Here is a 22852-nt window from a genome sequence, read left to right as displayed (position 1 = left end):
TGGCGAAACAATTAACGGTGGTCTCATTTGTACAACACTTACAAATCATATGGTTCCATCCGCCATTGTGCCATCAAGCTGATCTACTTTTTGCCAACACACACAAAGAAATTTGCGTGAGTGTGTGTATATGTGCAAAGAGTATGCGCGAAAAAAGACAACAAAGAGAATGCAAACAAAAATCGGACATCTTAATACCGTCAAACCTGGAAGGACTTTAAACAAACGCGCACATTGATCATCTTTGGGATTACCCACTGAAACTATTGAACGACGCATATCGAAGTTATTAGGAAAAATTTTTCGACTGCGTAAATCGAAACGACGTTAACCGAGACGACTTAAAGCGAGGTATTACTGTAATAAGATTATCTGACTCGAAAAACAGGCACATAAACCCTTATTTGTTGGTACTGTTGTTTTTTCACAATTGAAAACATATGTTTTTCGCGATTAAGGTAGGTATTAATATGCTTCACTGTGGAATATTTTAGAAATCCTCAAAAAACGTGTTTTGTATTAAAAAGATATAAGCAACCCTCCCATCAGGATTCACTGAATAAGGCAAGCCAAGCCATCAGCCGACAACTTGGATGTCAATTACAATTTTAATCAAAGTATTATATTATAGAGTTAAGCCCCGTTTACATTGCTCATTAAATCGGGATTTGAGGCTCTCCTCAGCTGTTTTTATAAAGAGAAAACAGATGATAGAGCCATTAAATCCGGATTTAAAAAGCAGGGTAAACGGGGTTTAACTCTATAATATAATACTTTGATTAAAATTGTTTCATAAGTTATGGCAAACTTTCGCACTGAATGAAATCAACAATTTTTTGCTTAAAAATCTATTATATGAAAATAGTTATCACTTCTCCTTATTAAAAATCAATCTCGAACGGTGTGCCGCAGGACGAAACCTCTTTAAGGGTAAGTTTTTTATACAAATACCACAATTTTTATTTGATTGTATTAAGCTTAATGACTGCTAATAAAGCATATAGAATTATAGCTTTTTTATTCAAAGGTTTTATCACTTTTTTGGTAACATCATCAGGGGAGTAGGTCTATTTAAATAAATAAAAACATTACATCTTAACATCCCATCCTAAACACAAATGCCCATATTCACAAAACTTAAAGTAGTGTTAAAATAGGGTTATTTGGCAGACTTCTTTTATAGATCTGTCAAATAAACCTACGGTTTTAAGTTTTGTGAATACCGATGAAAAAGGCGAACAAACGTAGGACTTACAATATTATTTTTTTTATTGAAATAAAAGAAACTCCTGTTTCATTTTCTATAAACCAATTATTTTCTACACTCACACATAATTTTTGATAGTTTTTATTCATTACTATACAACAAATCAATAAAGTTAATGTATTAAGATTGGTACTCTTCGTGTTTTCACATAAACTGTCAAACTCAAAAAAGATGAAGATGAAAAATGTTTAAAATAAAAATACTCGTTTCTTATGTAAAAAAATAAGCTTAAGGGCTGGTATTCTATTCATCGTTTCACGTGAACAACTGTCAACTCCATAGAAAAAAATTAGAAATGAAAAGTGTGTGAAAAATGTAAAGGCTTTTTTTAGTCAAAGTATTAAAAAAAAACAATAAGACACAATTTATCCTAGTGTAGTATGATGACATTGTTTTAAATAAGTTTAATTAAATTACGATATATTGTTGAAGTTGTTCACAACTATTCCGAAAGTTGGAAAGAAAGCCCTGCTTAAAAGAACAGAGTACCATGCTTAAATCGTAAACTTGTTGCTTATAGTATTTATTTGGTTAAAAGAATAAACAATGTATCAATCAGAGGCCCTATTTACAATACATATGAAAGTTATTATATGGAAATGTACGCTTAGTGCTTGTTTTAGCTCATAATGACATGAAGAAACACAAAACCATAATAAGCAAATAAAGAAACATTTGTATTCTATAAATTATATTCATTGCTTTATAAATGGATTCGATTTTGTTACACCAGTGCTGCGGTGTGTCCTTAGATGCTGTAATACCCCTATTCGATTCTTATACATTTTGCCACACTGTGGACATGGGTAGTTTCGACCCTCTTCGTGTGTGTGTATATGAGCCTGCAAGGTTTTCTTGCTCTTGTAAGCCTTTCCACAGGTTTTACAAGCAAAATTTCGTTCATCGGAATGTGTGACCATGTGAGCTGCTAATCTTGTACTGGTAGAAAATCCTTTGGAGCAGATCTCACAAAATACATTTTTTATATTTTCATGGCGCATTCTATGCAATTTAAGAGAATTTGGCATGGTAAATGAAGAACCACATATTTCACAAATGTAAGGTTTGGCGCCGGTGTGGCTGCGCATGTGAATTCTTAGATCTGCAGCTCTTATGAACATTTTTCCGCATAACTTACACTTATCACTCATATCATTCATATGTCTTCTAATATGAGCAATATAAGGCTCTAACTTTTCATATTCTTTTTTGCATTCGGGACATTTTAAGGGTGAGGCTCCATGATTGTGATATTTATGAAGTTTGAATTGCAAGGGATTCCTTTGTTTTCGGCCACACTTGGAACAGCAAAAAGGTCCGACATGATCATGAAGAAAACTCATATGAGGAAAATATATACTTTTCGTGCTGCCTTTTTTGGACATATGATTTTGTTTTTCTTTGAAGAAGTGATTGTGTACACCCAAAAGATAATTTTTTAAAGCATCTTCATCAAGGTTCAAGCCAACTTCCGTTCGTACAGCTTCAGTCATTTCTTTCAAGGCTTCGGTTCTTTTGTTTGTGCACACATATTCCATTAATGATGTGTCCCAAAGAGAGGGAAATCTTTTATATATACGCAGGATGTCCAAAATTTGATCCTTCTTCAAGTTTCCACGTTGTGTGTCTAGTTTAACCATAGAATTGTTGTCTAGGAATGGATCAAGGAAACTAAGCCTTGAAGTAGTAGAGCTTGGAGCTCCATTACGTTCATTACTTTCATGAGGTCTAGAGCATTTAAGTTCTGCTTTATAATCATGCCTTATGCGCTCTATTACGTCAGAAACATTGTCGCATGTCATATGTATGTTTAGGTGGCTTTTGATTTCATTGGCCACTTTTTGCAAGAAACTATCGCGTTCTGTTTTTGATTTAAATTTTGGATATGCTTCAAGATTCCACAAACGAGGCTGATTTTTGTAGGCAGCCACAAATGCTATGAAGTTTCGCTCTATCTTAAGAAAATTGTTTACAAACTGCCTTGATTTTCTATCTACAGTGGCTTCAAACTGTAATAATTTATAACAAAAAATGGGGAAACCATATAATAACCATTTTTAAGATAATCGGAAAATGGAAAATTTAATTTTCAGAAAATACATGTAATAATCTATGTTTAATACCTCTACATCAGAGTCCGAATTCTCAGCGTTGTCGTCAGGCTCGTAGTTTTGACTTGAGTTATCATCGCCGTCATCATATTCATCATCCGCTTTGTCATCATCAGCATCACCTACCATTGGTTCCTCTAGTGGATCCTGCTCAAAGAAAGAGATAGAAAATTTCTATAAATATCTGGTAAAGGATTCAGCGCACTGCAGACTATCGGACCTATGCTGGGAAAACCAAAACTTCAATTGAATACCATTAACCAAACGTTCAATGTATTAATTTTTTATCCAACAAAAGCAACTAGCCAATCTATATATAACAAGAATAAAAACTGGAACCAAGCTCACGAAAGTAGCTCGCAAATGATCTGAAATACTCGAATGTCCATAAATTGGTGCCAATATTGAAATATCGACAAAAGACATATATTGACAATCCCATGGTAGCCGGTTGTATGTATCAGATTGACCCTATGAAGTCCTTTCATCGACAAGGGCTGCCGCCTCAATGTACAACTACAACTACAACCACGGCACATATTGCAATTAACAAATTTGCCAAGACTATTTTATTAACCCATTAACGCCTGACCCTCGATTCCCTTGTCCGATTTTGATAAAATTTCGTATTTTCATTATTTAAAGCATGTATATTGAAGTAGCAAAGGCCACCGCAGCGTAGAGGTTAGTATGTCCGCCTTAACGCTGAACGCCTGGGTTCAAATCCTGGCAAGACCATCAGAAAAAATTTTCAGCGGCGGTTTTCCCCTCCTAATCCTGGCAACATTTGTGAGGTAAAACATCTCTCCAAAGAGGTGTCGCACTGTGGCACGCCCCTTATCATTGAGTTTAAACTTGAATCGGACTCCACTCATTGATATGTGAGAAGTTTGTTCATGGGCAAAATTTGCATTTTTATATTGAAGTAGTAATTTTTTAAATTTAATTAATTTTTTTTAATTTTTTAAATTAAAAAAAAAAAAATAAAATAAAATAAAAAATTTAAATTTTAAAAAAACATTTAAATTTAAAAAAATTAAAAAATTAAAAAAAAATCTTTTAATAACCTTTGCCACTATGGTTTACAACAAAAAACTATTTTTACATTTTATAACAATTTAGCGAAGAAAATTTAATTCTAATGACTTTGAATAAAATCGCACCTGCTGTCAAAAGTAGTAGGCTTATCGCTATAAATTTATTTTTATTAAAAAAAAACATCAAATGCAATTAGACACTAAAACGCTTTCCAGAAATTTTACTATTAAGAATTTTCAGAAAAATTTTTGTTTGATTTTTTGAGCTTTTTAAAATTACCGACTTTTGGCAGGCCAATTTTCCCCCAAAACATGACCTTATATGACGGTATATTCTTTTTTTAATTTGCTTCATTCGTCCACTTTACGCCAATCCAAATTTCATTAGGATACATTTTTTAACTTGGGCTAGAATTTTTCTTAGACAGCTGTTTTCTTGCGTATTTTTCTTTCCATTCGGCGTTAACGGATTAAAAAACTGGGGGCAAACTTCACACATATCAATCATTGCTGTCCGATTCGAGTTCGAGCTCAATAATAAGAGATCACCTTTTTATAGTCGAGTCTGCACGGCATGCCTCGGAGCGGCAACTCTCCGGGGAGAAGTTTTTACATGGCTGCTATACTATTCTTTTCCCGGCACGGGATAGCTGTGAGCACCACACAGGCTGGAGCAATGAGGTCCGATCTGTGTGGTGTATATTGCTGTTACAAGAAGCTTAGCTGCAAGCTACCACCTACAGCTTGCATACGGAGTAGCGGCAACGGCAGAAGCGAACACTCAGCGGTATCGAGCGGAGCGTCTCAGTGAGGGGCCGTGTGGAACCGGCTCTTCTATAAATACTGAGTGCCAATGATGCTCGATATGACATATGGCGGGTTATTGGCGCCTTTAAATAATCAATGGCCATCCCGTTCCCGCGGCGATCGGTGCTTTGGACAGGAACGAATTTACTCATCTACACTCATTCTTTTCAAATGCCTCAATATCTCACAAATAACGTCCGCATTGGAAGAAGATAGCCAACGAACAAAATTTTTATTGCGCATGTTCCCTCCAGGACTCGAAATTATACGTAAGGTGTCATAGGAGGACATTCTATCCTCTTATTCACGGAGTTCACAAAAGACAAACATAGTTCGCAGTAATTTCTGCAAACAAATGTCTAAATTTTATTGGCTATTTATTATATATTTATATGTTTTTACATGAGCCATATTTAGTATTCATTATTGTAATATAATGATTTGAACGAAAAATTTGCACTTACCTCTTCTTCAACAAATTCCAAATCGTCGGTATTCTCGTCCTCTCTATCATCAGGAATGCTATCAGCAACATCTATAATTGACCTTGTTTCTAAAAGTTGGTCCTGCAAAAGATTTAAATCATTCTAGTAGTTTTTCGTTTAATTGTTAATAAATTAACAAAAATATAATAAATAAGTACAATAATATCTCGAATTACGTCGTTTCAATTGTTTCAAAGCCATATTCGTTAGATGTGCTTTTTTGGTTGGTCTTGTTGTTTATTTGTTTTGTAAGTACTGGGAATCCCAAACCGGAGATCACAACATACATACAAAACCGGAGATCACAACATACATCAACCACTATGGGAAGCGTTATTCGGTTAAAAGACTTATCCCCCATATTAGGTGTGGAGGCTTCAAGGATAATAAATAAATTGGTTGTTCTTATATATTATATATAATTTTTATGTTTTGGGACGCTCAAATAAATATACACATCGTTAAACTCAACCAATAAAATTGATATTTTAATAAATGACTTATTTCAATTTCGATTTAGGTGCTATTTTTTGGAACCAACAACGACGTAAATCGAGTTACTACTGTAAAACAAATAAGGCTTAAATCTATTATCTAGCAAAAGAAACTACGGTTTATGCGATTCGGGCAAAAAGTCAAATATAAGAAAGTAATCTGAGTAGGATGAGAATAGATTTATGGTGGTGCAGCAGCAGCACTATGACACTAATACTATCTATGCTCTTCTACGAAATGCTTGGGGATTCCGATTTGTATAGAAGTCAACATTTGATGGTGAGACATTGACAAAGAAGCCCAACTCAGAAAGTCTTTAAAAAATCTTTGGAAATTTTGAAGGCAGAACTACTTTGTTCAGCTATGAAATCACATTATTTGTCTCTAGCTACATAATGAACAATAGATATGATCAAAGAGTTATAAAAGAATGACGAGATTTGTATGTCTGATGTCTTAAAACCTTACCTTTTCTTCTTCCACACATGTACTTTCTTCTATTTCCTCAAACAAATCTTCACTATATTGTTGTTCATTTGTTTTATGAGAAGTTGCAATCGAATCCTCATTATTTAATTCTAGTAAGCTATTGTCCTTTTCACAATAAACAAATTCACTCCCATCTAAATAGTCCTCTTCATTATCTTCTCCAGGGTTCTCAACGTTCTTATCTTGTGGTGTGTGTAAATCAATATGATGTATTATGAAATCCTCGAGGAGAATGAAGTCTTCATCGCAATCGTTACATTTCAGAATATATTCTGTTTTATTTTTTAATATTTCGCCACAAATAGTAAATGTTTCCAAATTGTAGTCCATGGTATTGCAATTTTTCGTAAATATAAACAATGATTAGAATGGGGTATGTTCAATTCATATAAACAATATGATTTGAAGGGGTATGTTTACTTAAAGGTGGTTTACATTCTCCGTGAAAGTACATTCGATAATAGGCCTTTTCAAGTAAATGAACTGCAAGACGTTGACGGCGAATAGGGATTGAAATTTTTTAATTATAGATTAGTCCACAAAAAGATTAGCAAACATTGACCTGTGTTTTGGTACTTCATCTAAATAACCGAATTTGCCATTGTACAACTAAACAAGGTAGCGTCACTTGCCAACCAACAACGAATTCAACGATTCAACCCTGTGGTGATGGAAGTAGAAATGCCCACTCTTCTGTCAAACTTCTGCACAATTTGACATTCTAGTTTTTATTTGCATTGTACCGTACAGCAGCTTCAAAAAAATTATAGATTTGTGATTACAAACGAATACATTATTAAAAATGTGACTTAACCTTCTTTAGTGAACACTGGAATTTGCTCAAATTTTTTAATTGTTTTTTGGAAAATTATATTTATAAATTTGTGGAATAAGAGTGTATTTGGATACAACTCTAAAATTGCAATATTTCATCAGCTGGGTAAGTGACTTAACCTTCTTTAGCGAACACGGGAATTTGCTCAAATTTTTTAATAGTTTTTTTTTAATATATAGCCCTATAATCATTTGCTTAAAAACCTTGAATCGAACAGCTCCCTTAATGGAATGTTAGCTTGCAAATTTGCATATTCATGATCAGGTCCTTCTGGATAAATTCTGAAATTTTTCATTTGCATTATCTCTCCCTCCCATAAAATGAAGAAGTTTTGCCTAACACTAACATAACTCCAACAATGACTTTTTACTGATCCAAGACCCCTTCACGGGATAGCTGTGAGCACCACACCATAAACATGGTGTACTTCCATTTCAAAATTTGAAGGGTGCCATGAGTTATTGAAACTTATTAATGGTTGTTAGATTTCTTTTTGTAATGTAAATTTTTATGGTCTCTTAAATCGTGTCGATATTTAAAGGTCAGCGGACATCACACAGGCTGGAACTTTGAGCTCCGAACTGTGTTGTGTTCATTGTTATCACGACAAGCTTAGCTATGAGCTTCTGGGCGCGTCCACAGGTTGCGGATAGTGGAATGCTCGATACGGAGTAGCTGCAATCAGCGGTATGGAGCGGAGAGTCTCAGTGAGAGGTCAGGTGGCGCTGGCTCTTGCATAAATAGTGAGTGCTTATGATGCTCGATATGACAAGGCGAGTTGTTGGCGCCACTAAATAACCAATGACCATAATGTTCCTGAGACGGTCTGTCCTTTGGACCGGAACGAGCTTGCTCATCTATAGGAGCTAGATGAGGATCGCCAACTTCACACATAGACATATGGCTACAACAACAACAGCGACAAAAGTATGTTTGTATGAGTTCTCAAATGTATGACTGCTGGCTGCATGTCTCGCATCGTATGTACTGGAGAAACATACAAGTAAAATCTTTCGAAATCTGTCTATTATGAATTAAGTGTTTCTTGATGAACGAGAAGTTTTGAAATTTAAGAACGCAAATGTTTAAATCGATCACTATTTAAAAAAAAGAATTACATTAAATGTGTATTAAAGTGGTATAACATCCACTAAGTACAAGATGAAATTTCATTCGATACGTAAACGCACTCGACCTGTATGCGGTAATTAGGCCCGATCTATTATTCGAAAAAAGTAATTTTCTGAAACCACATACTAATAATTTTTGCAAGTTTTTATTTATTATTATACAACAAATCTATAAAATAAATTTTTTAATCATATACACGATGCTAATAGCACTTAGTTCGACAAAAGAATAATCATTGTATTAATCAGAGGCCACATTCCACATATTTTATATGAAAATTCTTATATGGGAATGTACGCATAGTGCTTGGTTTAACTCATAGTAAAAAAAAAACTCCGGATCAAATTACTTAATACAACTTACTATCGTACTATTAAGATAAGATAAAACCATAATTAATTAGCAAATAAACATTTTACATGTGTGTTGTGTAAATGAATATTATTAAGATAATAGCTTAATTATACTCAATTACTTAAGAATGGATTGGATTTTGTAATGGCTGTGCTTCGGTGTGTTCTCAGATGCTGAGAAACGCCTATTCTATTCTTATACATTTTACCACACTGTGGACATGGATAGTTTCGACCCTCTTCGTGTGTGTGTATATGAGCTCTCAGAGTTTTCTTGGTCTTGAAAGCCTTTCCACAAGTATTACAAGCAAAATTTCGCTCATCGGAATGTGTGCCCATGTGGGCAACTAATTTGTCATTGCTATAAAAACCTCTGGAACATACCTCACAAAACACTTTATACAATTTGTCGTGGCGTCTTTTATGTTCCTTGAGAGACGAGGGCATGGTAAATGAAGAACCACATATTTCACAGAAATAAGGTTTAGCACCGGTGTGAGTACGCATATGAATTCGTACATCTGCAGCTCTCATAAACATTTTCCCGCAAACCTTACATTTATCACTCAGGTCATTCATATGTCTTCTAATATGAGCAACGTAAGGTTCCAACTGTTCATATTCTTTATTACATTCCGCACATTTCAAGGGTGGGGGTCCACCGTGATTGTGATATTGATGAACTTTGAATTGTAAGGGGTTCCTATGTTTTCGCCCACACTTGGAACAGCAAAAAGGTCCTACGTGTTCATGAAGAAATCTCATATGAGGAAAATATATACTTTTCGTGCCGCCCTTTTTAAGCATATGATTTTGTTTTTCTTTGGAGTAGTGACTGTGCACACCCATAAGGTACTTCTTTAAAGCACTTTCATTAACTTCTATTCCAACTTCCGTTCGTATGGCTTCAGTCATTTGCTTCAAGGCTTCCGTTCTTTTGTTTGTGCAAACATATTCCATTAATGTTGAGTTCCAAAGTGCGGGGTATCTTTTATATATACAAAGAATGTCCAAAATTTGATCGTTCTTCAAATAACCGCGATGAGTGTCTAGTTTAACGATAGAATAGTAATCAATGAATGGATCAAGGAAACTAAGCCTTGAATTAGTGGTCCTTGGGGCTTTATGGTCATGATCTTCTGGTCTAGAGCGTTTAAGTTTTTCTCTATAATCTTGCCGTATGCGCTTTATTATGCCAGAAACATTGTCGCATGTCATATGTATGTTGAGACGGCTTTTGATTTCATTGGCAACTTTTTGTAGAAAACTATCGCGTTCCTTTTTGGATTTAAATTTTTTGGAGTAGATTTTATGATTCCACAAACGAGGTTGGTTTTTGTAGGCAGCCACAAATGCTATAAAGTTTCGCTCCGATTTTAGAAACTCGCTAACAAACTGTCTTGATTTGCTATCTTCAGGTGGTTCAAACTGTAATAATTGAGATAGGCGGAAAATGAAAATTCCATTTTCAGGAAAAATATGAAATCATTTTATGATTATTACCTCTCCATCAGAATCCGAATATCCAGCGTTGTCATCGAGCGCGTAAGTTTGACTTGTGTTATCTTCGCCATCATCAAGACCATCATCGGCTTTGTCATCTTCACCATCATGCAGCATAGGTTCGTCTAATGGATCCTGCATATAGAAAAAAGGTAGGGTGTATAAATAAATATTCGACAAAGGATTTAGCATTCCCTTGACGTTACGGCTCCGAAAAACAATAGTTCACTTTGGTCAATGATCATTAACCAAGCCCGGCACGTGATGGCTATGCGCACCACACGCGTTGGAACTCTGGGCTTTGATTTGTGTGGTGTTCGTCGTCATCACTTGAAGCTAAACTGAAAGCTAACTGGGGGCACCAAAAGTTGCGGATAGTGGAAAACTCCGTACACGGAATAGCTGTAACAACAGTCGCGAACAATCTGCGGTATCGAGAGTCTCAGTGGGAGGCCGGGTGGCAACGGCTCTTGGTTAAACACTGAGTGCTTGTGATATTCGATATGGCAAGCGAGCTATTGGGACGTTTTCATAACCTATGTGACGATAGGTCCGATAGACCGAAACCAGCTTGATCGCTTATCACTACCTCTCTATACAAATGTGGCAACAACAACAAAAACTTCACTTTCATAGACATAAGGAAGAAAATAGGCCACAGGATGGGTGAAGCGTACATAGGCGGAGAACTTAGGTCATTATGTCTCTAAAGCAGGCATAGCTGCCCGATTCGACTATAGGATGTTTTTGTTTTAGCAGCGTGTTGTATACCGAGGCAGCAGCGCTTGCCGATAAAGGACTTTATCGGGTCAATACGGTACGTACGACCGGCTGCCACGGGTTAATATGATATACGTAGTTAGGTAGAGATTTGTAGGAGGAAATTAGATTTATTTTTGTTTGTTTCCACATACAACAAGATAACAATGATCCTATCATTACAGCATGTGAGACATCAATGAAATTTAACGCATTTTAGCTCAGTCTTACATATATATATATATAATAAAAAGTAACGTAAAATATAATCGACTTACATTTTTGTGACGTTAACAGGCAGATTATTAAAAAAAACTCAGGCCTAAGGCAAAAAAAGGATATAAAATTAAAATTGCTATTGCATAAATATTAAGTTTTTCTTTTCTAATGATCTACATAAATCTAATTAGGACTGTTTCTTTCACAGTTTATCGCCTTCACGTATACGTTGTGCTAACTTGCATTGAATTTTCTAACGTACTGGACTAGTAATTTGAAGGATCAAAGGATTTCCCAAGACGTATATAGCTTCCAATTTGGGTTTAGTCTTGCATGTCTCACTGTGACTATGGAAGACTGGTTTCAGACGATATCGACTGATGGCATTCTCGCTGCCATAAATGGCTTTGAATAATTTTGTTATGTTTTGATTGTGGTAAATCAGCATCGATGCTAAACACTTGCAAAATATCAGCTTGTGACGCATTTTGCCATGTATTTTGGGAACACGTGAAGCCCCCAAAGGTAAATAACAATTTTCTATAGGCCCTAAGGGATTTCTCAAGCTTTGAAATGTTGGCATACTTTTCAAATTTAATTGTAACGTATTTTTTACGTTATATTGGATAAATTTTTCTCTAGTACAGTCTGAAGCACTGCAATGAAATCAACGCGCCAAAATCAATACATTAAATATTCTTACCTCATCGTCATCAGCGGCAGTATCAATGTCGTCCTCCTGTGGTTCATTTTTTTCTTCATCGCTTTCTTTGTGGACATCATCTTGATATTCACTGTGTTCGAAATCGAACTTTTCATCATCACTTACTTCGCCTATATTATCTTCACAAATCTCGATGTCTTCCTCTTTGCATTGTTCCTTAATCTGACAGGCATCTGGTTTATAATCCACATCTTGTTCGCCGAACTCGCTGTCTTGGTCGTCTAGATATTCTACCTTTTCATGAACTATATCCTCTTCTTTATCCACCTTTATAATGTCTCCATCGTAAATCTCAATTTGGGGAATATTTCCCATATCATCTTCGTCGAGTTCAGATTTGACATCGCTATGATAATACTGATGATGCGTAATGAAATCTTCTAACAGTGAAAATCCTTCATCGCAATTGTTGCATTTTAGAAAATATTCCTCCTTGTTACTTAAAGAGTGGGCTACCAAGATCTCGCCACAACTAATGTAGCTTACAGTGTCTAAATCGTCTTCCATAGTTTTACTTATATTTCAGAAGATGAATAAAAATGCCCTTTTTGCGGCCAAATTCACAATTCCTCCCGAGAGGGTATGTTAAGTTTAGTTTTGTTTATGTTCTTTACACCTGGTGTCTACCTAATTCAGTCATTAAAACGCAGAAGTTGAACTCAAAGACTGTCAAAATAAAATGTGTGACTCACAACGGTGTTGCCAAGAATCTCTTTAAACGAATGCAAACGGATAGGAATAGTCCGGATTTAAGGCTCTCGTCAGCTGATTTTATAAAGGGAAAACAGATGATCGAGCCATTAAATGCGGATTTAAAAAGCAGTGTAAACGGGATTTAATGGAACTATCGACAATGATCTTGAGATAGATCCTTCTAAAGGTTAAGAAATTGACTTCGATTAAATTTTGTACTGAAATTTCACTTAATTTTCATTAAATTTTCTAAAGAATGCAATTTATAACATGTTAAGAAATTAAATAAAGACAAAATATTCCATAAAAATCAATACTCGACGAATAAAAATGTAAAAATCTATAGAAATGATATTTCAATGAAATTTCCTATAGAAATCAAATGAGGAAAAAATCAAATCTTTAAGTACATTTATAATGAAAAAAATTGTTCTTTATACAAAATTTCTTTAAAATTGAATTAAAGTTAGGTAAAATATCGTTTACATTAAGCTGATTATTCTGTTCAACTTATCAGGCAGAATGCTGTCAAACTCCATAAAAAAACGGCGGAAAATAGGCTAAAAAGGTATACTCTGTTGATAGTGAGGGAAATGGCAAATCGAAATTTTAGTGGCAACGCTTGAAACCATTGTCGGCAACATCATTTTTGTTTTATTGGTTTCAGTTGTTAGTTTTTTCATTTTCCTTTTGTTATTTTATTTAATTGCGAAAAAAATATAAAAACGTCTTTGGTATGAAAATATTGGGTTGCCCAAAAAGTAATTGCGGATTTTTTAAAAGAAAGTAAATGCATTTTCAATTAAACTTAGAATGAACTTTAATCAAATATACTTTTTTACACTTTTTTTTTAAAGCAAGCTAAAAGTAACAGCTGATAACTGACAGAAGAAAGAATGCAATTACGGAGTCACAAGCTGTGAAAAAATTCGTCAACGCCGACTATATGAAAAATTCGCAATTACTTTTTGGGCAACCCAATAAAAACAAATAATTACTGTCAAATTTCGGCGACTATTTCAAAAGAAGAATAAAATACCATCCCCTAGTTGTTTTAGATGCTTTATTGATCCCATTATGAAAGCTTTTGGCGAAATATATGGCAACACTGTTGTGAATTACACATTTGATATTGACAGTCGTAGAATGAAATTTTAGCGTTCTAATTTCTAAATTAGGTAGACACCTTGTATTAAGAACATAAACAAAGATAAACTGAACATACCCTTTGGAATGAAAATGTGAATTTGGTCGCAAAAAGGATATTTATTAATCTCATCAAAAGCATAGAGAAAAAGTAGGCAACACTGAATCTAAACAGACGTATATTTTTTTTTAACATAAACAAAAAATTAAGAATTCATAAATTATTTACCGAATCATCAAAAAAAAACAGGCATCACACCTGCAAGGTTTTGCAAATATGATGCCTGGTTTTTCTCCCAACGAGATGGACTCTGATGCAGTGGAGGAGGAGGCATCAACTTCACAGCAAGCAACGACTGCAATATTTACCAACAATGCAACAGCGACAACAAGCATAAATGCCACCAAGAGACAACGGCTCGAAACCACCGTAGATTTGAAGGACTTGGAGTCCTCTGAATTAAGGGAAAGATTAAAAAAACACAAGCAGATGGACGACAATCAATTTGGTATACTTGGGGTTCTTACCCAGGTTGATTTTGCCTCCGTATCTGCTCCATCAACTCAAGCCACACAGGCTGCCAAAGGCAACAACAACAATAGCAACAATGACAATGCACCAAAATTAAAATGGTGCCCACCAATATTCCTTTTTAATGTGAATGTCAAAGCTCTAGTTGACTCCTTAAGAGATACAATTGGGACATCTGCTTTTAAGGTAAAAAATATTAATAAAAATAAAAGTAAAATCTACTTTATGGACCCGTCCGTCCATTTATCAATGATGGCCATTTTACGTCAGAAAGGTGTACATTCGTACTCATTTACCCCAAAGGAGATGAAACAACCGTCATTTGTATTACGAGGCCTTACCTCAAGCACCGAAATCAGCGATGTAAAAGCTGAATTGGAGGAGAAAGTACCGAACACAGTTGCAAATATAGCAAAATACAAAACAAAGAAGAATGCTGACACTGGTCTTTTTTTAGTTTCGCTATTACCCGGTAAGAAGCTTACTGATATATCTGATATCAGGGGCATACAGAATCAAGTGGTTTCTTGGGAGAAGCCGAAAAAGAAGGAATCCGACATACAATGTCATAGGTGTCAACGCTGGGGGCACATATCTCGGAATTGTAATTCCGCGTATAAATGTGTGAAATGTGACCAGAATCATGGTCCAGGTGAATGTCTGCGCAAAAGAGAAGACTCCTCAGATCCGTTTTGCAATAATTGCAATGAGGTGGGTCATCCAGCTAATTGGCGGGGGTGCCCAACATACAAAAAGTATGCTGTCGCCCGACAGCAAAGGATTTCAAAGGCCATCGAAGAGAGGTCTATGGTAAGGGCCAATGTCAACCAGGCTGTGGGGTCGTCGATGAGAACTCCTGGCCAGACATTTTCTAATCTTTTTCATCCGCGTTCTTCTGTACAAGAAAATACAATGCAACGTAAATCCCCAATAATTGACCAATTCCTTAAATTAGCTTCTATTTTTCTGGAACCAGAAGAACTGTCACTGGAACAAGAAATACACATATTTCTCTCTGAATATGCAAGTATGACAAAGTCAGATGCCAAGATAGAATTTTTGCGCCTGCTTAATAAAGTAAAAAGTAATTATGAACCATAGAGTTATAAAATTTTTAACATACAACGTGAGGTCACTGGTAGATGTCAGTCGACAAATAGAGCTAAAGGACACCTTGCATCGTGACAAAATAGATATAGGATTTATTCAAGAATGCCATCTAAAACGAAACAGGAAAATTAAATTAAATGGATACAACTTTATTTATGACAATTCGCCTATTGGGGTTGGCATTGTTGTCAGAAATTCTATACAATTCAACCGAATTGTCTTAAATGATGTCGGAATAAATACTTGCCTTGCTCAAATAGAGCTATTAGACAACAGTGTCCGCAGAAAATATCTAATTGGTTCAATTTACGTCCAGTGTAACTATCAGACTCATAAGTTTGAGTCTGATTTATTAAAACTCATTCAACTTTGTAGGAATTTTGATGGATTTATCCTTGGAGGTGATCTAAACTCAAAAAGTCCTGTCTGGGGTGATACACTGGAAAATATGAATGGTAAAACAATGAGAAAATGGCTTGAAGACAACATGCTTGATGTCACCCGAATTTGTGATTCTTCTCCATCATTTCCAAACGGTTCTTCATTCTTGGACCATTTCCTCATCAGTCCGCACCTGTTAAATGATACTCTTCCAAATTTTGAAGTTGCATCCTTGTCATCCTTCTCAGACCATTTTCCAATTAAATTGTCCCTGCGTATGGATCAAACAGAGCTTCTTATGAGAACCCCTCGCATCTTTACATCATATAAGGATACAAATTGGAGCAATTTTAAGCAAGACATGGATTCAGCGTCTTGCCGCATCATGCCCTCGTCTATTATGAACCTGGAAAACACACAAATAGACGCGTTAATAAAGGATTTTAACTCATCATTTAATACTATTCACGATAATCACACAAAACGGATACAAATCCAGGACAATAAGTTTCTTCTCTCAGAAAGAACAAAAAAACTATATAAAATCAAGCACCTCTGGCAAAAGGAACTTAAAAAGATATTCCACCGGAAAGGCAATAGAACATCTAGTGAGTACAAGCTTTTATCTAACCAGTTACAATTGCTTAAAACAATTATAAAAGAAAGCATCAACATTGAGCAAGCAGATTACTTCAATAAAAGGCTGCAAGATATTAAACCTAGTCCATCCGCTTTTAAAAAAATTTATCAAATCACAGGGAAAACTAAGTCTCCATTTTGCCAGCAAATTGTCCGAAATAACGATATAATTACCAATAGCTCTGATATAGCTCACCAGTTCCACGAGTTTTACTCAAATACTTTCCGCGAAAGCTTGCCTCCACGTCCGATTGAAGATTTCCACTCAAGAATATCAAACACCATAAATGTCATCCCTCGTTCTATTTTCACACTTGATGCTGAATTTAATGCCTTTCAGAATGCAGATAGCCTCCATTTCGTCGACCCTGCAAAAGTTAAATCCATTATAAAGCTAATGAATAATAAAAAATCCAGTGGCTTAGATGGAATCTCCAACTTTGTTGTAAAAAAGTTCCCTGATTCCACCGTGAATTTACTTACTTGCATATTTAATCACTGCATAAATAATGGGTACTTTCCGGCTGAGTGGAAGGTAGCAAAAATACTTCCAATAAAAAAAAACACCGAATCCATTAGCCCATCCGATTTTCGTCCAATATCCTTATTGTCTAACATCGGGAAGATATTTGAGCAAGTCCTGAAACAGAAGATAGAAAATGGATTCCTTATTGAACCAATAACAAGTTACCAGTTTGGATTCAGAAAAGCGCACTCCACGCAGCATGCATTGTTAAAATTCCATAACGACATTACCACTAATTTACGGAATCAAGTATGTACTGTAGCGATTTCCCTTGACATTGCAAAGGCATTTGATTCAGTTTGCCATAAAGGAATATTATATAAGTTGATTGATTTGGAGGTGGATCCTTATCTTGTAAAAACTATAAAAAGCTTTTTAACAGATCGGAAATTTTGTGTTGACATTCAGGGTACCTTATCCGATTCTGGTTCCGTTTGTAGTGGGGTGCCACAAGGAAGTGTGTTGGCACCGCATCTTTTTAATTACTTCCTGCATGACTTTCCCCATGTTGCACAAAATTCCCAAGCAATTTTATATGCCGATGATTGTTTAATATATGCACATGACACCTCACCAGAAATTGCTCTCAGGAAAGCAGCGCAGCACCTTAATATCATAAATAATTACTATAACACTTGGGGCATACAAATTAATGCAGGGAAATCAAAGGCAATCTGCATAAGAAACGCATCTGGGAAATGCCCAAAATACGTGGTTCCTCAAAGCAAATCTCTGGAACTTATACTCAACGGCGTTAACATCCCAATTGAATCCAGCATCAAATATCTTGGCATCACGTTTGACAAGCTGATGAAATTCAACTCCCACGCACGGACAACTCTGAAGAAGTCAAAAAGAATTCTAGGAGCATTTTCTTACATTTTAAACAACAAACACTTACCCCAATCCACAAAGTTGTTGCTATACAAGGTGGCCATCAGACCAGTGCTTATCTACGGCTTTCCCATCTGGTTTACTGTCTCCCCGACAGTAGCCAAAGAACTGGAAATTTTTGAGCGCAAAATTCTTCGCAGATGCATAAACAAAAATTATCAAAATCGCACAAAAAAATATTCTAATAACTTCATCTACGACAATTCTGGAATTGAACCCCTGTGTTCTTACGCGTTCAAGCTCCAGAAAACATTTGTGCAAAAGTTGGCCACTCATGATAACGAATTGATTAAAGAAATCTTTGAATTGCAAGAACATACATCTTGGGCTGATTCTGTTTATCTATCCCCTGTTGCCATCATAAATGAAGCCACCGACAATGGATCAATCCGCAATAACACACCAATTTTTTTCCAAACAACAACATCAGGCTCTCATAGAGGATGAGGATGTATATATATATTTACATATTAATTTATTAAATCATAGGAATTTATTATTATTACAATTTTACTCACCCTGCAATATATTCTAATAGCAAAACGAAAATGTGATATATCTTGCCTTATATATGTATTTGAACGTTCGATAGTTCATACACACGATCTGTGATACTTTACTACATTTATTATTTGGTTTAACCATTCCGATCTGTTCGATATAGTGATTAACAGACTTATTGTTATTTCGTTTTAGATGTTTTTTTAATTGTAAGATTATTTATTATTTAACAGACAATCAAGCTCTGTTAGAGACAGCGAGGACCGGGAGCAAGTCTTCTATTTACAAAATTCATTTGTTATGATTTTTCATTCATATACACAACTTCATGTTAAGCAAGTAGCAAATAAGACAAATAATCGTGTATTAGAACCAAACAACAATAGTTCTTAGTATATTATATTGTTATCGATAAGTACATTCCAGTATTCCAATGTAATCGAAAAAGAAAAGACTCAATAAATACTACTACTACTTGTCAAAAGCATAGAAGACAATGTAACACATGCAGGCGTATTTTATTTAATGCAACTGTTAATTTTACATATCCATAGGTTATACGTTCTTGTGCTATTTACAGTAACTTAAAAGATTCATCTCGCCCAAAAATGGAATTAAATCGTAAACATTTTCCTGCGATTATTTTTGCAACATTCGACGTGCATTAACTCAACAACAGTGCATCGATAAACTTAATTCAATTTTTGGCGATGAAATGGTGAATTCAATCGAGGTCGTAGTTCAATCCAAGACGAATTCGTGAATGTCGTTTAAAATCAGTTGTTCCAAAAACCATTGATGCTGTGCACCAACTGATATTGCAAGATCGTCATGTTACCTACCGTGAGATTGAGACATCCTTAGGCACTAGTGGGACCAGCATACATTCAATATTGCATGAACATTTGATCGTTAAAATTTGTTCACAAAATTTGTCAATCGCTCAAAAAGGCTCGTGTCCATTAGTCGAAATAAATGTTAAAAAAATACAAAAGCAGTGCTTCAAAATAGGCCTATGACATCGTGACAGGTGATGAATCGTGGATTTACGCGTATGAGCCCGAAAGTAAACAGCAGTGTTGTTGTTATTTTTGCTCGCGCACGAAGCACTTCCAAGCAAATGATCGCCAACGCAGAACAATCAATTCTAAGTGGTACACAACCATTCGTTTGCCAGTTGTCTTCCAATAAATCAGGAAAACCAACCGAAGATGGATCACTCTTCATCACGACAATGCTGACATTCACTCATTGGCTCAAACAACTGCATTTTTGAGCACTCAAAACATGGATTTGATGATTCATGCGCCGTTTAGTCCTGACTTGGCACCGAATGACTTTTTTTTTATTCCCGTACGTAAAAAATAAAGTGAGGATTCCAGAACTATTCTCGTTTGCTTAAGATTAACTTTATCTGATGCTATGAGCGACGGACGGTCTCCAAGAACGTTATTCATTGGGAAGCTACTTCCGATACTGCAAACAGCATATAATTATGTTTTCAGATTTCTAAAAATGTCTATAGAAATCCAACTTTTACGAAATTATTCGCAGAAATCAAGATTTGTCAAAAATTTCTATAAAAATCAATTTTTAAAAAATGTTGGCGTATACATTTTCTAAAATAAAATTTCGACGAAATTTTGTCTAGGAAAATTTTTTCCAAAAATGTTTTCAAACCTTCAAAGAAAATCAAATAAGGATAAGATTTAAAATAAATTTTGTATCTTTTGTGAAATAAAGTGTTGCATTCGAATACATTAATGCATTACATATTTAAAATTTTTTATATACAATACATACACTAAATGTAACATTATGATTATATTGTGTTACCATTTAGAAAGAATGAAAGACTCATCTCATTTTAACTCAGTTCCATGTCAAGTAGATCATGTTTGCGGTGTATTTTAATGTGTTGGCTTAATCCTAGCTTGTTTTTGAATGTTTTGCCACATTGATCGCAGGGATGTTTTCGTCCTTCTTCGTGTGTGAAAAGATGTTGGCGCATTGTTTTCTTTGTCTTGAATCCTTTGCCGCAGATTTTACAATTGATATCCCGTATGTCAGTGTGCGTTTTTACATGATTGTTCATTTGGTCTTTTTTATAAAATCCTTTTAGGCAGACGGGACAATGATGCATGTATTGTTTCTTATGACGTCTTTTGTGGGTTGTAAAAGCTTGACTGTGACGAAATGAGACACCACAAACTTCACAACAGTAAGGCTTGGCTCCAGTGTGACATCTCTGATGAATTTCTAGGTCGGCGGGTCTTGAGAACTTCTTACCACATTCTTTGCACTCGTTTTTCAGATCGTTCATGTGTCTCCTGGCATGGGCCATGTAAGCATCGGTTGTTCTATATTCCTTGTCACATAGCGAACACTTTAGAGGCATTGTACCATTATGTTCCGACAAATGTACTTTAAGATTTAGTGGATTTTGGAAAGCTCGCCGACACTGGAAGCATTTAAATGGACCAACATGATTAGAGAGAAATTTCATTTGTCTGTATAGTTCAGTGCTTTCCGCATTGGAAGTCACTCCCGTCAAATGTTTTCGTTTTTCTCTTGAGAAAAACAAATGAATGCAATTTGTGTATTTTTTCAGTGTGCTTACAGTAACTGCTAAACCCAGTTCCGATTTCATAAGTTTTTGCATTTGGGTTAGCGATTCAAGCCGCTTGTTGGTGCAAACATTCTCTATTAGATCAGTATTCCAAAGTACTGGTAATTGCTCATAAATATCAAGAATTTGTAAAATTTCATCTGTCGTCAATGGAGGGAGGCATGGATCCAGATTATAGATGGATCTGTTTTCCATAAACGGTTCTAAGAAATCCATACTTTCTAGTATTGTTGAACGCGCTACCTTTGTTTTGCCATCTGGGCCACAGTCGGCTAAACGCTTTTGTCTTTCTCTGTAGTCATGCCTGAGACGTGCAATAACAGCTGCCACTTCTTTTCGGGACATGGACAAATTTAATTTCGATTTCATTTCATCGGCAATTTTTTGCAAACACTTGGGTCTCTCTTTTGCTCTGATTTCGGAAGGATTGTTGCTGTTCCATAGAAATGGTTGCATTTTATAGGCTTGTATGATTGTCTTAACATATATCTCGGTGTTCATAAAGTCGCGTAAGTATCTAGATGTCTTACTATCTACCGAACCGTCCATGGCCTAAAAGAATGTTGTAATTAGTAAGCATTACTAAGCATTAATAAGAAATATTTTTTATACCTCTTCGTCTGACTCTGGCATTTCAGAAAAGTTGGTTTCATCCCTTTGAGTTTCGCTTTCCAATGTTAAGCTTTTGTTTTGTGTGTCATCACTTTCATCCAGCACCAACTCCCCAATGTCAACGAATGAAACCTGATCCTTAGAGAAATAACATATTAACCAACATTTATGCTTGTGATGCCAATATGCTAGCATTACATACCATTTCTTCCTCAAGCTCCGCCTCCGATAAATATTCATACTTAATTGTAACAGATTCATCCTGTCCACTTACTAAGTCAATTTCATGCTCTTCGACTTCATCATTCTCGAACATATCAATTATATCAGGTATAGAGTGATTGTCTTCGGATTCTGTGCCCTGTGTGTAATGGCCCATGCAATGGGCGACATGTTCCGAGATGTCGGAAAAGCATTCATTACATTCTATGCACTTTAAGATATACTGATCATTCTTATCCAAGGATGGCGCTATAAGGACCTCTCCGCACTTAATATAATCGATATAACTGTCCATATTTCAGGAGCTCCTGAAAGGTTTCTGCGTCTATTTGTTTATGGTTCTTCTTCTTCTTTGCTATTCAACAGCAATGATAAATACAATGTAAAGCTGCTATTACACGATAAGACTTGTCATAATTGTAATAGCAAAAAATACCAACTCTGAAGGCCGAAGCAGAATGAGTGCGTTGGGCTTTGTTTTTGAGCGTCGAGTTGAAAAAATGCAACTCTGCACAGAAATCCCACATAAGTCTTTCGAAAAATTTAAAAACTTTCATCTTTGACGCTTGAGGCGGATTTAATAAGGTGTTCTCACGCGAACAGTTGTTAATAGCCGGCCAGGTTTGACGGTATTAAGATGACAGATTTTTGTTTGTATTCTCTTTTTTGTTATCTTCTTTCTCGCCTATTCTCTGCTCATGTACGCACATGTATACTCCTACGCTCACAAATTTCTTTGTGTGTGATGGCAC

General features: G+C 35.5%; 2 protein-coding genes across 2 annotated transcripts; both read right to left on the bottom strand.

Moving 5' to 3' along the window:
• Positions 1-1251: 1251 nt before the first annotated feature.
• On the bottom strand, positions 1252-22442 carry LOC106083886 (uncharacterized). Its single transcript, XM_059367072.1, has 14 exons — positions 22081-22442; positions 21879-22016; positions 20506-21818; positions 17200-17240; positions 14314-14509; positions 12195-12729; positions 10514-10648; positions 9395-10438; positions 9021-9027; positions 7112-7174; positions 6671-7044; positions 5687-5788; positions 3391-3525; positions 1252-3276 (listed from the first exon to the last, which is right to left on the bottom strand). The coding sequence occupies exons 1-14, from the start codon at positions 22393-22395 to the stop codon at positions 1963-1965; spliced, it is 5712 nt and encodes a 1903-aa protein (XP_059223055.1). The 5' UTR covers positions 22396-22442; the 3' UTR covers positions 1252-1962.
• On the bottom strand, positions 9031-12815 carry LOC106083857 (zinc finger protein 181). Its single transcript, XM_013247136.2, has 3 exons — positions 12195-12815; positions 10514-10648; positions 9031-10438 (listed from the first exon to the last, which is right to left on the bottom strand). The coding sequence occupies exons 1-3, from the start codon at positions 12720-12722 to the stop codon at positions 9125-9127; spliced, it is 1977 nt and encodes a 658-aa protein (XP_013102590.2). The 5' UTR covers positions 12723-12815; the 3' UTR covers positions 9031-9124.
• Positions 22443-22852: the final 410 nt, after the last annotated feature.

The sequence above is a fragment of the Stomoxys calcitrans genome, chromosome 4 (assembly GCF_963082655.1).
Source record: "Stomoxys calcitrans chromosome 4, idStoCalc2.1, whole genome shotgun sequence".
Taxonomy (NCBI): domain Eukaryota; kingdom Metazoa; phylum Arthropoda; class Insecta; order Diptera; family Muscidae; genus Stomoxys; species Stomoxys calcitrans.
Note: the sequence above shows the minus strand (reverse complement) of the source record. Positions and strands in the feature narration are given on the sequence as shown.

What these genes read in the sequence shown, in the direction of transcription:
- LOC106083857 (XM_013247136.2), bottom strand. Translation starts at nt 12,722, where the DNA reads ATGGAAGACGATTTAGACACTGTAAGCTACATTAGTTGTGGCGAGATC. An exon ending in CTGCCGCTGATGACGATGAG is followed by an intron (nt 10,649 to 12,194) that starts GTAAGAATATTT and finishes TTCTATATGCAG; the next exon opens with GATCCATTAGACGAACCTAT. An exon ending in ATTCGGATTCTGATGGAGAG is followed by an intron (nt 10,439 to 10,513) that starts GTAATAATCATA and finishes CAATTATTACAG; the next exon opens with TTTGAACCACCTGAAGATAG.
- LOC106083886 (XM_059367072.1), bottom strand. Translation starts at nt 22,395, where the DNA reads ATGGACAGTTATATCGATTATATTAAGTGCGGAGAGGTCCTTATAGCG. An exon ending in TGCAGTGATTAAATATGCAA is followed by an intron (nt 14,510 to 17,199) that starts GTAAGTAAATTC and finishes CCCTTAATTCAG; the next exon opens with AGGACTCCAAGTCCTTCAAA. An exon ending in CTGCCGCTGATGACGATGAG is followed by an intron (nt 10,649 to 12,194) that starts GTAAGAATATTT and finishes TTCTATATGCAG; the next exon opens with GATCCATTAGACGAACCTAT.